The sequence below is a fragment of the Melanerpes formicivorus genome, unplaced genomic scaffold (genome assembly GCF_026170545.1).
Source record: "Melanerpes formicivorus ecotype bairdi unplaced genomic scaffold, bMelFor1.0.p_v2 SCAF_36, whole genome shotgun sequence".
Lineage (NCBI taxonomy): Eukaryota > Metazoa > Chordata > Aves > Piciformes > Picidae > Melanerpes > Melanerpes formicivorus.
Window position 1 is genome coordinate 2,508,623 of NW_027142388.1, and position 15,442 is coordinate 2,524,064.

The 15,442-nt window shown below is 42.3% G+C and overlaps 1 protein-coding gene across 4 annotated transcripts in view; it reads left to right on the top strand.

Annotated features, from left to right (window-relative positions):
• Window positions 1–15,442, top strand: part of LOC137450587 (septin-2) — a 42,016-nt gene that overhangs the window by 10,046 nt on the left and 16,528 nt on the right. For all 4 annotated transcript variants that reach the window (XM_068157299.1, XM_068157298.1, XM_068157302.1 and 1 more), the window contains exons 5-11: window positions 3–126; window positions 5,430–5,564; window positions 6,036–6,153; window positions 9,837–9,938; window positions 11,091–11,236; window positions 12,373–12,456; window positions 13,466–13,523. In XM_068157299.1, the coding sequence (XP_068013400.1) occupies window positions 3–126; window positions 5,430–5,564; window positions 6,036–6,153; window positions 9,837–9,938; window positions 11,091–11,236; window positions 12,373–12,456; window positions 13,466–13,523 (767 nt within the window). The remainder of the gene's footprint in view (window positions 1–2; window positions 127–5,429; window positions 5,565–6,035; window positions 6,154–9,836; window positions 9,939–11,090; window positions 11,237–12,372; window positions 12,457–13,465; window positions 13,524–15,442) is intronic.

Consider the following 15,442-nt stretch of genomic DNA (forward strand, 5'->3'; position numbering starts at 1 on the left):
AGAGAAAATAGAGAGAACAGTTCAGATTGAAGCTTCTACTGTAGAGATCGAGGAGCGAGGGGTGAAACTGCGCCTTACAGTAGTTGACACACCAGGATATGGAGATGCCATTAACAGCCAGGACTGGTATGTATGGAAATTAGAATAAACAGGCACTAAGACTACACTTATGGCTTGAACAATCCAGTTAGAATAACCTTTATTAGAATAAACCTTTATTAGAATAAACCAAACCAGGTTGGAAGAGACCTTCAAGATCATCGTGTCCAACCCATCAACCAATCCAACCCACCCAAACAGCTAACCCATGGCACCAAGCACCCCATCAAGTCTCCTTCTGAACACCTTCAATGACGGCGACTCCACCACCTCCCCGGGCAGTCCATTCCATAGCGCAATCACTCTTTCTGTATAGAACTTCTTCCTAACATCCAACCTGAACCTCCCCTGGCGCAGCCTGAGACTGTGTCCTCTTGTTCTGGTACTGGGTGCCTGGGAGAAGAGACCATCATCCACCTGTCTACAACCTCCCTTCAGGTAGTTGTAGAGAGTGATAAGGTCACCCCTGAGTCTCCTCTTCTCCAGGCTGAGCAACCCCAGCTCCCTCAGCCTCTCCTCATAGGGCTTGTGTTCCAAACCCCTCACCAAGCAAATGCTTTGCTTGATAGTATTTCTGTCTTAAAAACTGCTCTGGTGTTTGTCTCTAACTGAAGTGATTCAGCTGGTGATCTGTGGATAACTTTGGTGCACTAAAAGGAAGCAATGTGTTCATTATTCTTAACGCTAATGCAGCATTTTCTTCAATTCATGGTAGAGGATTTTTTTCTGAGTCCTTGCAGTTAGACACAATTTTTCTAAACACACATTCTGGGTGCTCATCTTCATAATACCAGTGACATTTAGTTTAGGTGAGCTTTCAAAGCAGGGTTTCTCTTGTAATTCTGGCCTGCATTAGGAATAGTGTGGCCAGCAGGAGCTGGGCAGTCATTGTGCCCCTGTACTCTGCTTTGGTTAGGCCACACCTTGAGTACTGTGTCCAGTTCTGGGCCCCTCAGTTTAGGAAGGACATCGAAACACTTGAACGTGTCCAGAGAAGGGCAACAAGGCTGGGGAGAGGCCTTGAGCACAGCCCTGTGAGGAGAGGCTGAGGGAGCTGGGATTGTTTAGCCTGGAGAAGAGGAGGCTCAGGGGAGACCTTATTGCTGTCTACAACTACTTGAAGGATGGTTGTAGCCAGGAGGGGGTTGGTCTCTTCTCCCAAGCAACCAGCACCAGAACAAGGGGACACAGTCTCAAGCTGCACCAGGGGAGGTTTAGACTCGAGGTGAGGAGGAAGTTCTTCACTGAGCGAGTCATTCGTCATTGGAACAGGCTGCCCAGGGAGGTGGTTGAGTCATCGACCCTGGAGGCGTTCAAGAGGGGATTGGACGTGGCACTTGGTGCCATGGTCTAGTCATGGGGTCTGTGTTGATAGGTTGGACTCGATGATCCTTGAGGTCATTTCCAACCTTAGTTATACTGTAATTGTTGTCTCTAGTAAAACTGTGCTGCTTTGTGTAATTTCCTGCTTCAGTTTTCTATCTGCTTTATAAAGTTTTTAGAAGGTTTGGTTAGTAGCCTCCAGGCTGTCTGTCATTCTCCCCCCTAATCAATGGCCTGTTCTCCAGTAAGCTTGTCTGTGACAACTCCAAACAGCTTATCTCCATAGCTACTCTGATAGAATCATATCATAGAATAGCTTAGGTTGGAAGGGTCCTCAGAGATCATCTACTTCCACATCTACTTCGACCTCCCCGCCATGGGCAGGGACACCTCCTAACTAGACTTGGTTGCTCAAGGCCTCATCCAGCCTGGCCCTAACGCCAGGGAGGAAGCACCCACAACCTCCCTGGGCAACCTATTGCAAACTCTCAGCACCCTCATACTGAAGAACTTCTTCAGCTCCAGTCTAACCCTGCTCTCCCTCAGCTTCAAACTGTTCCCCCTTGTCTTATTGCTAGACACCCTCCTGAGGAGGTGAATAGCTGTTAAAGTAACCCTCTGTAATGCTGACAGAATCTTTTTGTCATCTTTTCTTGACAGAATCTGGAGAGTTCTGAAGAACATTGTTATCAGACATGTTTTTTCTCTTGTTCCTATGGTGTTCAGTAGAAACACAGGCAGTGAAGTTCTGTGATATTCTAAATGAAAGTTTGAAAGTGAAGGTGTAGAGGGATTTTTATTTTCCTCCCACTTTTCCTATTTTATGAAGTTAAAAATAGTCAAACTTTTAGACTTAGCACTAAGGCATCTTTCTGGACTGCAGCATGGTCCTGCTTATTTTGTTCACTGCTGACCAGAGCTTCCTTCCGTTGGAGCTAAGAGCTCTGCAGCCTGTCTATTGTCTTATGTAGAGCTCTTCCTGTTGATTGTGTTCTAATGCCCTTTGTTTATTCTCTTAAGATGTTTCTTAGAGACTTCTGTGTCCAGATTTTTCCCCTTTCTTTTTGAAGGCTTGCCGAACAGTGTGATTCAGTGTGATTCCATGGTGACTCAGACCCAGCAGAACAATTTACTGGTTTATACTTCATTTTCTGTGACAAATCTTAATCATCCAAATACATTATGGGAACAGATAGTACTTACATACTACACAATGAAAAGGTGTGCTTAGTTTTGCCTCACTCCGATCCCATTTTCTTGTGTCACGTAAAAAGACTTTGAGCCCTGATGAGTGTAATTCTGACTAAGGCTGTCAGCTTTTACAGGATGTGGTAGGGACTTGGATGGATAGACTCTTTGTTCCAAACTGCAGGCAAGATGAAGGCAGTGTAGTTACCTTCCTTCCTTCTTAGGGCAGAGGAAGCAGTAAGTTTGTGTTCTTAAGCTTCTGTTTGTTCAGGAGCATCTGCTGCAAGAGTGGTTAACCATTAGATGGGGTTGGTGTTGATCCAAGTTTTTATGAAGCATTATTCTGGGGGGAAGCTGTGACTTGAGCAGTCTACCTGGCTTTCAGAGTTAGAAATTTTATTGTGGTTATTTTTGAACAGAGCTAAATCAAAGTGGTACTGGAGTCTGTTTTATTGTGTTTTCTGTCATAAAGTGCTAGGAAGGATTGTCTGTTGTCAGGAGTTTGCCCAGTTAACTACAGTGATAATCTTTTAGATTCCATGAGAAGCTTCAGCTAGCTGGAGTTCTGTGTTCTAGAATCAAACTACACCTAGGAATGCTGTTGGCATCCTTCTTAGCATCCTTGGCTTTCTTTTTTGGAGAAGCAAAATCCTTTCTGGTGGGATGTTTGAAGCGCAGAATGGCTTCTTAAGGACGTGGTAAAATGCTGTGGTAAAATAGTGGAACAGGCTGCCCAGAGATATGGTTGAGGCCCTGTCCCTGGAGACATACAAAATTAAAATCAGTGTGGCCCTAGGCAGCCTGATCTAGTTGGAGATGTCCCTTCTGACTTCAGGGAGGGTTGGACAAGATGACCTTTGAAGGTCCTTTCCAACCCAATGGAATCTGTGACAGTGGGATCATGATGGAAGCGTGTTCTTAGGTAACCTTTCACCAGGCAAAAGAAAGGATCTAAGGAGAAATGAGAAAGAGGTTTGCTTCACACACAGATTTGGGATCCAATGTGGCATCAAAGGGGTGGTTGACAAAACCAGTACAGATAAACTTGATATTGCTGATCATGAGCCTCATTTCACCTTGTCTGCAGTGTCTCAGGTCATTCTTTGATGACTACTTTCTACCTGCTGCTAACTTTTTTATTTACTGGTTTATGCTAAGTTGCATTTGGTGGATTCTGGCAGCCTGGTAATGCTGTTCTTTTTCCCCCAGCTGCTTAAATGCAATGGTTGTGTTGTTTGCTGTTACAATACAGGATATCTCTTAAGTAATGGTAGCACGGTGGTATAAGCCAGGTGTTTCCCGGAAGCTAGGAGGTACAGGACACTAATGCCATATTTATAGGAAAAATTATAGCTGCTAGAACTAGGAAACTCCATGTAAACTAATTGAATTTCCAGGGAAATGTGTGATAGTTGCTTTCCCATTGTTAGTGCTTTGTTTGTGTTCTAATACTTGTATGTCTTCAGTCTCATTACCTTTCACCAGCTGAGAGTATTTGAGATCAACAGGAAGGTAAACCATGATGTCCTTTTCCACCAGGTATTAACGTGCTTGAACCAAACTAAGGCCAAACCTCAATAAATGCCTTGTTTCACTGTTTCATATTCTGCAGTATGGCTTGGAATGGTGCAAGTCTTGCAAAGATATCAGTGTGTATATATATATATTCTGCTATGGATTTTTTGCCTCATAGATACAAAAGCTTACTCAGCTTTTGAAAATCAAGTTAATTCCAGGATCTCTGCCATCGTTTTTGTTACTGGATTTCATTGTCTTCATTGCAGCCACCCAGCCCAGGTTTGAACTTCACTGCATATCATTGCATTTGCCACCACTCCATGTGTTCATTTTCCAGTTTACCTGGAAATTAATCAAATTTGTACTTTCTCAGCAACAGAAATAATATTTTTTTTTTCATATTAATCTTCCTGCTTAGTTTTTCCCTCAAGTAGTTTAAGATCTGTTCATGAGACACAATCATCTGCCTAATCTTATCTTCATCAGTGTGTTTATTTCCCTTCCCCTGCAGTACTTAATATAAAGTGTCCTTTTATATTAATGTTGTTTGCAGGTGTGTACATGCTCTGGAATATCTTAAAACAATCTTCTTAGTAATACATTGTGTTTTCTCCTTCTCTGTCGTCACTGCTCTTTGGATCTGATTATGTGATCAAACTTTGTGCCTCTCCTCTGGAGGGCATTTTTAAAATTGCCTTGAACTAAGTAGGAATTATTTTTCTTTGCCAGCAGAGAAGGATTCTGTAAGGTAACAAAAATAGCTTAATAAATCATGTGATGCTTTTGTGCATGACTTGCAAATGTATTTGCATTTCATTCAAACAGACTGGAATACCAGAATTTCCATAGGTAACTATAGAAACCTAGCCCCAGGGTCAGGGCTGTAAATCAAGAAGATATCCAGGATATGTCACTTGTCAGTTAGCTTAGAAACAAATCCTCACCCCCCCACCCCCAGAAAAAAACAATAGCAGAAAGATTCCAAGTTTTCTGTTCCTGTCTGTGTTGTCTTGGTACTGGATGCTCTTTTTTCCAAGCTTGCACTTGAACTTTTTATTCAGTGGACAGAGTAGCACTTGAAAGTAGCTCTAAGCAGAAATAGTCACTTAGTGGTTGCTATGAAAATATCTTTTTGCATTATCAAAATGCTTTTCCTCAGTAGTTGACACAATGCTAGGAAGTGAAACTTTTTGTAACAGAAGTGATTCTTCTCCTTCTGATCTTATGTTTTCATAATTCTCTTAAAATAATTTTAAAGCTAATGTAAGATGCCTCTCTTTCTTCCCTGCCCCACATCACAGCTTCAAAACAATTATCCAGTACATTGACAACCAGTTTGAAAGGTACCTTCATGATGAGAGTGGTCTGAACAGACGTCACATTATAGACAACAGAGTCCATTGCTGCTTTTACTTCATCTCTCCCTTTGGGCATGGGTAAGACAATCTCTTGAGCTCTTGTGTTTTAGGGTGTTGTATCCTGTTCTTAAGTGTATTCATTACTTGAACTGGAAACTTAACTTTAATGCTAATTGAGTTCCTTCTCATACTGTCAGCCAATGCAATTAAACTGGACTTTGGGAATGAATGCTCCCTAATTTGTCTCCTTTTTGGCATCTAATACTGTTTTGAAGCAGTCTGTATCATATTGTTTATCACTCAGAAACGTAACAGCTTTATAATATCCATAATACTCAATTTATCTAGAGTGACAGTTTTAATTGCCATTCAACCTTTATACAATCAAACTGATGAGCAAGTGCTCTGACTTATTTTATTTTGGAAATATTGTTTATGTAGATACCTGCAATAAATAATTTGTGATGTATTTGGTCTGGTAAAAAATACTTTTTGTTTTCTTTTCTTCCTCCTTGTCCCTCCTTCCTCCTTTTTTCCACTTGTTGGCAGGCTGAAACCTTTAGATGTAGAATTCATGAAGGCTCTGCACGGAAAAGTCAACATTGTCCCTGTGATTGCCAAGGCTGACACACTGACACTGAAGGAGAGAGAAAGGCTGAAGAGAAGAGTAGGTCTAACACTTGATCATGGGAACAGTGCAATCCATACAATGTTAAAGCCAAATACAAAGTAAATACTGACTTAAGAAGGATGATTGATATTGGCCAAGAACCTAATCTATGGGAATTATGAAGTGGGAAATCTTCAAAGAAGTCTAATGTGCTTTAGCAGTTAATGCTGCTGAGAATCTGGCCATTCTTGACTTCATCTGTCTTAGCAAGCAGTGCAGCCCAACAAAGCAGGTATTGAGCAGATGGGTTTGCAAGGAGGGCTCAAATCAGCCTGAAAGGCAGGTAGTGCAGCTGTAAATCAAACTAGCTCTCATGTAGTCCACTGTTCTGGATGCCTATCAGAAGTAGAGAGTGCATTAGATGTGTTCTTAGAGTGTATCTTTAGGTTTGGTTTCACTCCAAGGGGCTGGAACATCTCTGCTATAAGGGCAGGCTGAGGGAGCTGGGGTTCAGCCTTGAGAAAAGGCGGCTCTGGGGAGACCTAATAATGACCTTCAAGTACCTGAAGAGGGCTACAAGAAGGCTGCAGAGGGACTGTTTGCAAAGGCTTTCAGGGGTGGGACAAGGGGCAATGTTTTGAAATTAGAGAAGAGGAGATTTAGATTGGATGTTAGGAACAGATTCCTTCCTACAAAGGTAGTGGAACACTGGCACAGGTTGCCCAGGGAGATAGTTTGAGGCCCCATCCCTGGAGATCTTCAAGGTGAGGCTCAACAAGGCTCTGAGCAACCTGATCTAGTGGAGATGTACCTGCTGACTGCAAAGGGTTTGAATTAGAAGACCTTTGGAGGTCCCTTCCAACCTTGTCTGTTCTGTGATTCTATGTTCACTTCTGTGTGTTAACAGCAGATTTTAGCTGAAACATTGCAGCAGTGCAAGCAAGCTCGTGTCCCAGTGTGAACTGTGAATTGCTTGTTTTGCAGTGCAGTGATGCTAGATTGAGTGTTTATGATGCATGCTTACTGTGGAAGAAGAATCCCAGTTTACATACCCTGTGATGAAAGAGATTATAGGCATCCTCTCTTGACCATAACTAGTGCTGATTCATATCTGGCTCTTTCTAGTTTGAGCAGAGTTACCTTTAATTAAGTAATCTTTAAGACTGGACATCGCATAAATATATGGACAGCACATTTATGCCTTGGCTAAATGTAACAAGATGAATGCACTTCTGCTGCAGTCTAAGGGAGTGGTTAGGAAGCAGGTAAACAAGGGATTATTTTTGTACTGCTGGCAAAGGTCACTATACAATCTGAGTTTATACTAAGTCGAATGTATCATGTGGTTCCAAAGCTTTGAAAGTCTACCTACTGTATATTGTTCTAACTCAAAGCATCTTGGCTGACAGAATCTCTAATCTAGAGGAAGAATCAAAATCCTGCTTTGCTGATGCAGCTTGAAGTTGTTTTTTTTTTCAGATGTTTCTGCCATTTGGCCATCAATCTGAAGTAAAATGTTTTTGTTTTGCTGCTTTGGACCTAAGCAGCAAGTTTGTGGAGCTTGCAAAGGAAACCCAGCTTGGAGCAATTCCTGTTTGGTCTTTCTGGAATTCAAAGTTATGTTTTTGAAGCTCTTGAGTGGGAAGAAGTGCAAGGCAGTTTCACAAGCTGTGCCATGCAAGGCTGCTAAGGAAACCTGCTCAAAAGAATGACTTCATGAGAGGGAGAAACTAATATTTTGATTTTTTTTTTTTTTTTTTTTTTTATTTCCCATGGGAAGGCTAATCTTTAGGAACACAGAATCCTCTGAGGCCAATAAGATTCAGATTTGAAGAAGCAAAATGCTGTTTCATTGTTAGGACCATAAAATACAGTTTGTTTTTATTGCAATTCTTTTTCCTTTCAGGAAAGCACTAGGTTTAACAGCTGTAATATATTATTCTAGCACCCCTTGTTGTTGGCTTTCCCGTTATTGTTTCACTTGCATTTTATCTGGAAGATCTCAGCCAGGTTCAGTGTGGCTTCTTGCTTCATGAAGCTGCTTAAAGGCGTCGCACTGCAGCGCTGCCCCACCTATTCCAGCTGTGCAGCTTCTCTTGTCACCTGGGGACAGTTCAGTTACCTTCTGTTTTGCAAAACCAGCAACGCTGGGCATGGATTTAAGTTGTGTGGACGTGGCTGTTGGTTGCTTATTGGCCACATTTATCCCCAATTTTCTTTTTCATTTTCAAAATGTTGCTGGCTGTGGAGGTTCAAAACATCTTAATTCCTTGTGCACGCGTGTGTGAGTGCGGGGGATGTTAATGCACCTGGCAGGAAAGGCTGTAATGGGAATAGCTGTGCTTCATGCATGGTCATTCCTCTTCTAATGGCCTGAAGGACTGTTTTATTTTTAAACAGCTGTTTAGTAATCACCCCTGCTTGGACAGGTTTTATTTGTATGGTAGCTATTGGTCATAATCATGACAGAGGATCAAGGAACCCAACAGTATTATCATAGAATGGTTTGGGTCAGTAAGAACCTCCAAAGGTCATCTAGTCCAACCTCCTTGCATTCAGCAGGGATATCCTCCACTAGATCAGGTTGCTCAGAGCCTTGTGGAGCCTGACCTTGAATGTCTCCAGGGATAGGACCTGAACTATCTACCTGAGCAACCTGTGTCAGTGTTTCACCACCCTCATGGTAAAGAACTTGTTGCTAACATCCAATCTAAATCTCCTCTTCTCTAATTTCAATCACCCCTTGTCCTATCCCTGAAGGCCTTTGCAAACAGTCCCTCTGCAGCCTTCTTGCAGGTCCTCTTCAGGTACTGGAAGGCTGCTATTAGGTCTTCTTGGAACCTTCCTTTCTCCAGGCTGAAGAACCCCAGCTCCTTCAGCCTGTTCTTGTAGCAGAGGTCTTCCAGCCTTCCCACCCCTTGATTTTGGCCAGACTTTGTCTACCATGAGTTTGTCACTGCACCAGTGCTGGTGTGTACTTTATGTGTTGGTTGTGAGGTTGCAGTTGCAACTAGCTAGGAAATACTAGTCTAGGAGGGTTGCACAGTTAACCTTGCTCTGTTGAGATCTCCAAGATCCCTTTGAAGAGAGTTTCTGTGAAATTTCAGCATTCTTCATGGCTCTCCTCATACCACCACACTTTCTTCAGTGAGAAGTGCAGTTGGTAAGGTTTCTGACTTAAATATTTTTAATAGCATGGCAGTAGGAGCATTCCTTTCAGCTTTGAAGAAAGGATTGACTTGTACCACCTTTTGAAACTGCCAAAAGCCTGGAATTATGCTAGCTGCTTACCCCTGCAGTGATTTTATAAGGAAAAGAATGTGTAGAAGAATGAAGTTTTTTTTGTTGTTGTTAATCTCAGACACTAATGACAATAAACAAAACTGTTCAAGGATGGGTTTTCTCTCCAAGGATGATTTTTCTCTCCATGGATGGTTTTTCTCTCCATGGATGGTTTTTCTCTTAGTAGATTTTGAATTACTTTCTCCAGTTGAAGTAGATAATAAGCTTTTGTCTTTTGGATTCAAGAGACAATAGACACTGCCCTTTCAAATTCTGTACATGTCAAATAGAGGAACATACACTCTGACATGAGCTGCATGGCTTTGATGCTGTAACTAAGAAATCACTTCTCCAAATTCCTTGCTTTTACTTAATTCTTTTTTTCATGCTAACTTCACTTTAGTTTTGTCTACTTCTCTATAGTAAGAGTTTGTTTTTCCTTTTTTTGTAAACTTCAGGTTCTGGATGAGATTTCTGAGCATGGAATTAGGATTTATCAGCTCCCCGATGCAGATTCTGATGAAGATGAGGAGTTTAAAGAGCAAACCAGAGTTCTGAAGGCAAGTTTTGAGGCCCATTTATTATTTTGCTGCAGCAGTTCTTCAAGCCTACCATATGCTTAAAGATACTTTATGCTTTTATAATGTGTTGAAAACTCAAGTTTTCTTTGGATGTCTACTCCAAATAATTATGATCCTTTCTTTTCCAGCCTCTGCTTCATCTGAGTTCCAAATGCAGTGTTATAACTTTCTCCGCTTTTTTTAGCTGGGATTTACACTCTTGTTTTCTGACTCAAGGCTTTCAATGTGTGAGCAAAGAGAGGGAATGTGTTTATTATGGTTACTGTACTAATTAGCAATTTTCCTCTCGTTAGAGCAGATAGTAAAGGTTTTACTGAGGTCATTTCCTCTTTGTGCTGTGACAATTTCAAAGGTGCTTGAAGAATGCATCTGAAAATCTCCCTAGCTGCTTTAATCTGTATCTAAAAGAATGTTTCTGTTGGCTGTTTTCCATGCATGATGTGATGTCAGATGAGACATTATGCCCAAACTGTACTTCAACAGCAGTCAAGTGTTCCTAAAGCAAGGCGTCATTTCCTTTTCTGCCTCTGTTGAGACAAGCTGATCCTAACAAAGCTGCAGGTGTTGTACGTGAGGTACTGCATTGCCTGGAACAGCAGCTGGTGCTTTCCTGTTGCGCGGCTCGACCACCTCTCCGGTGAAGACAGGCTGAAAGAATTGGGGCTGTTCAGCCTGCAGAACAGAAGGGTCTTTGGAGACCACAGAGCTACATTTCAATATCTAAAGGGGACCTGCAGGAAGGGGAGGGACTGTTTAGAAGGGTCTACAGTGGTAGAATGAGGGGCAATGGTTTGAAACTGGAGCAGGGGAGATCTAGTGGTGAAATACTGGAACAAGTTGCCCAGGAATGTGGCTGATGCCCTGTTGCTTGAGATGGTCAAGCTCAGACTGGATGTGGCCCTGGGCAGCCTGATCTATTTGGAAGTGTCCCTGCTGGGGGTTGGACAAAATGATCTTTGAGGGTCCCTTGCAACCCTGTGAAAGGGTTTTAGTAGAGTGCATTTCTCAGCATTTCTTTTCCACCTTGCTGTTACTCAGAAGTTTTTGTGTCTTTATAAGAAAGACAAAACAAACCACAAAAGGAACCAGTCAAAAATCAAACCATAACTTGTTTTGCTCTATCTCAACTAGGCTAGCATCCCCTTTGCTGTTATTGGATCCAATCAACTTATTGAGGTGAAAGGGAAAAAAATCAGAGGCCGTCTGTATCCCTGGGGAGTTGTTGAAGTTGAAAACCCAGAGCACAACGATTTCCTTAAACTGCGCACAATGCTGGTGTGAGTAACGGTCAAGCTATCCCATCTCCTGTGCTGGCATCACCCTGCAGCCATGAGAGCCTTCCAACAGCATCAGGTCCTGAATCCAAAAGCAGCTCTGATGACAGCAGAGAGTGACTTTTAGCCCCCTCTAGCTGGTTTTGCTGCTGTAATCCCCCAACTTCTGACCTGAGATGAGGTTTTCTTTATTTCACGTCGCCAGATACCTGCCAGCTTTTGTGCCTTATATGAACTGAATTGATGGCTTTAGATATAAACTGAGGTGTTCTTTTAGGGCAGTGGGTAGGGCAGAGGTGCTTTTAAAATACTGCTGCAAGTGATTGATTAAACTGTGAAGAAAATCCTGAAGGCAAAGCTCAGTTTTTGCAGATATAAACTGCTGGGTACCGTATTTAACAGGATTTCCTATATGATTTTAGCAGATGCAGATGATCTGCCCATGTAGACACATTGGAGTAAATTTTTTGCTGCCTGCCCACCTTGCTTGCTTGGTGTTTGGGCTTTTTTGTTCATTTTGTTTTGTTTTGTGTGGTGTTTTTGTTGTTTGTGTGGGTTGCGTTTGCATGTTGGTGGCATGTTCATTTTTTTGTTTGTTTGGTTTTTTTCTCTTGCTGTTGTTCAATGACGTCTTGCTACTGTTGGAAATGAAACGCTGCTGGCCATTTCTGATTTCAGTGTCTCCTCTGGGCAAGGATTGCCCTCTGCTGGTCTTCGGTAGCAAGCATTTTTTAACTTCTTCCCGCAATCCCCCCCTTCCCCCCCGCCAGTCCCCGTTCCAGTTCTCAGTGTCAGCCGTTCCCTGAGCCAAGGAGCTCCACCTAGTTCTCAGTTACAAACCATAATTGATAGCACTTAAGAGTCAAAAAATACTTTAGGAATGAAAGTATCATTCTGAGTAACTGTCTTCACAAGGTTACTTTGGGTCTTTGAAGAACATAGATGAGGGGACGCTTAAGTATGAATTCAAGGCTAATAAACTTGAAAGCAACACTCTGACATTAGCTTTATGGCAATCTTAGTCTGTAACGTTTATTTTTCCAGTAAACACAGCCTGTATAAAAGTAGAAGACAAAAGAGTGTTTTTCTTCCCTTTGGAAAGAAGGACAAAGTGTTCATTATCTCTTTGCATCTTCCAGAACGCACATGCAGGACCTGCAGGAGGTGACCCAGGACTTGCACTATGAGAACTTCCGTTCAGAGAGGCTGAAACGAACTGGCAAGTAAGTGTGGGTGGGTGAGAGAGCGTGTGGGTGGGTGAGAGCGTGTGGGTGGGTGAGAGCGTGTGGGTGTGAGCGTCTGGGTGTGTACACCTTTGGGCTTTGCTGCTTTCCATTGGGACCCTGGGCTTGCTCTTCCTCCTGACTAATTCCACCTGTAACTAGATATTTCTCATGAGATTTCAATCTGTGGCATTACTGACACCAGTGTGAACCTCCTTCTTGAAGAGATCTAGTGAGGTGCTGTGCTTATGAACAGCTGTTCTTGGGGGTTTTATTCATTCCCTTTTCTCTTAATTGGTGTGTGCATAAAGAAGTACTGAGCTGGAAGCAAGATAGTTTTTTATTTAATGATGTCTACTTGGAAGAAATAAACTCTGGACACATTTAAGTAGACCCCAGCCTGTCTGATGAGGTAGGGTGTTGCTTCTCTAGTTATTGCAGGGCTGCCATGGTGTCTATTTTCTTGCTCCTTCATATAGAGGTAGAGAAGTTTAGACCAAACAATCTTTTTTTGGTAATGTATGTGAGAGTTTTTGTGGTGGGTTGGTTCAGGTTTTTTTGGCCTGTCCTTGGCAGCTTAAGGCAAAAAAAAATCTACATCTCCTTGTGCTGCATCTTTTTTGATAGTAACTTATTCTTGTCCCAATTTTGCTTGTTCTTTAAGTATTCAGCCAAGCATTCTGACCTTGAAGAAGAAAGAAATGGTTGATTTTTTGGTACCATATACAGACAGTGGAGGGAGTCTCTTGATTAGAGTAAATGGGAAAAAAAATCCCCATAGCCATAAAGAAATTTAATTTTAAGAAACAGAGAATGAATAAGGAGCCTATGAGGTAAAGAAGCATTTTACAAAAGGAAAGCATGGGCTTAAGAGTGTCCTAATTTCCCCTCCTTCAAAGAATGCAGGTTTTCTTCTTGTTACGTTACTTAAACACGAGCTGCTTGAATATGTTCTTGAAGATTTTTACTTCTGCATCTTAGACCATCAATGCATTCTTTTGTTTAATAGGCCTGTTGAAGAAGAAGTGGTCGATAAGGATAGAATCCTCCAGCAGAAAGAGGCTGAGGTAAGAGAGCTCTCCTGAAGCTGTAACATGCTGTGTTCCAGCTTCAGTATTCTGTCAGCTGCTGCCTATGGAGTGTAAGACTGGAGTTGTGAAAAATGACAGGTCTCATCTGAACACACAAATTGCTGACATGAAGTGTGCTGTTTGTAGTCACTTGCATGCTATGGGTGGTCTCTTGGTTGTGGGCAGGATATTTATCATTTTGTATGCTAATTTTCCAAAAGGATAGCTGCTATTTTTAAGTATTGAAATCAGTTTATGCCAGCAGGGCAAGAGAGGGGATTCTTCCCTTTTACTCTGCTCCTGTGAGACCCCCACCTTGAACACTGCGTCCATTTCTGGTATCCCCATCATAAGAGGGACACAAAGCTGTTGGAGCAAGTCCAGAGGAGGGACACAAAGATGATCCAAGGGCTGGAGCACTTCTGCTATGAGGACAGGCTGGGTGAGCTGGGATTGTTCAGCCTAGAGAAGACTCAGGGGGACCTTCCAGCACCTGAAGGGATCCTACAGGAAGGCTGCAGAGGGACTTTTCATGAGGATGTCTAGAGGCAGAACAAGGGGGAATGGTTTTAAGCCGAGGGAGAGCAGGTTTGTATTGGATCTTGGGAAGAAGCTCTTCAGTTTCAGTCTTCAGAAGCTCTCAGCTCAGTCAGCTGCGACTCTGTAACAGGCTGCCCAGGGAGGCTGTGGGTGCTTCCTCCCTGGTGGTGTTCAAGGCCAGGTTGGATGAAGCCTTGAGCAGCCAAGTCTCCCCATGGCAGGGAGGTTGGAGTAGATGATCTCTGAGGTCCCTTCCAACCTGAGCCATTCTATGTTACCCTGATTTAAACTTTTGGATAGGCTGCTGGTCTGATGTCATCTTGGATGTGCACTGCTTACTGCAAGCATGTTACCAGTCAGTTTCTTCTTAAGTCTTGTGACTGTGGAGCAGTAAAATGTTGTTGGGTGCTAAAAATCCAATTATATAATGAATGTGCATTTTTTTGCATCTTAATCTTGCCTTGCAGCCAAATTGATAGTATTTCTGTTGTACCTCAACATAGTGATTTGGTATTTTCAATCTCTGATTTCTGACTCTGGTTTCAGGTTCACATTTTTTTGCTAATGTTCAAAAGATTCAGAGGGTTTTAGCCTAGTGTTTAAATTCAAGCAGTACACTGCCAATGCAGTGTTGTGAAAGCTAAGACTTGCTGCTAGCTGGAAGATGCTGGCTTTGATGTTTATCCTTTTAACCAATTCAGCTTGGCTCCAAGTCCACAAACGGAGGAAGGCATGCTTTAAAAGATCAATGCATATATGCAGTGACTGGGAGTAAGCAATAAAAAACCTACAAGCACTTCTGTGTAGTACTGAGGTAAAAGATTCAGACTCCCATAGTTGAAAATTTTTGCAGAATAGTTACTTAGATCTGTGCATTTCCTTTTTCCTTTAGAGAATCCATACTTAAAAATAGCTAGCCCTGGTTAGCTGTTGGCTCATACTGGCATGTTGACAGGAATAGCTGAAGATTTTCCTAAAGGAATTGCAGCAGCAGCAGGTTACTACTATCACTAGTAGTTAATAATATGAACTGCTGGAGATTAAACCAGCTGCATCTTTAACACTTCATAACTTCATTTCAGCCACGTAACCGAGCTTGGTGGCCAAACGTGGCAGTGGAACTCCTGCAAGTATTCTGTACACAGATTAACTGCCTCCAATTTACTTCTGCATGTGAAACAACAGTCACCATCAGCTGCTTGCCAGGAGTACTACTTGCTGTGTAAATGTCAAGCATGTCAAGAGCATTCTTTGGAAATGCTTCATGGGGATTTGGGGTTTTTCTGGAGGTATTTTTTCTGTTATGGTGGTGGTGTTTGGTTTTGTTCTTTTTTTTTTTAACCTCCTTAATGCTTCCAAGATCAAGGGTTTCCAGG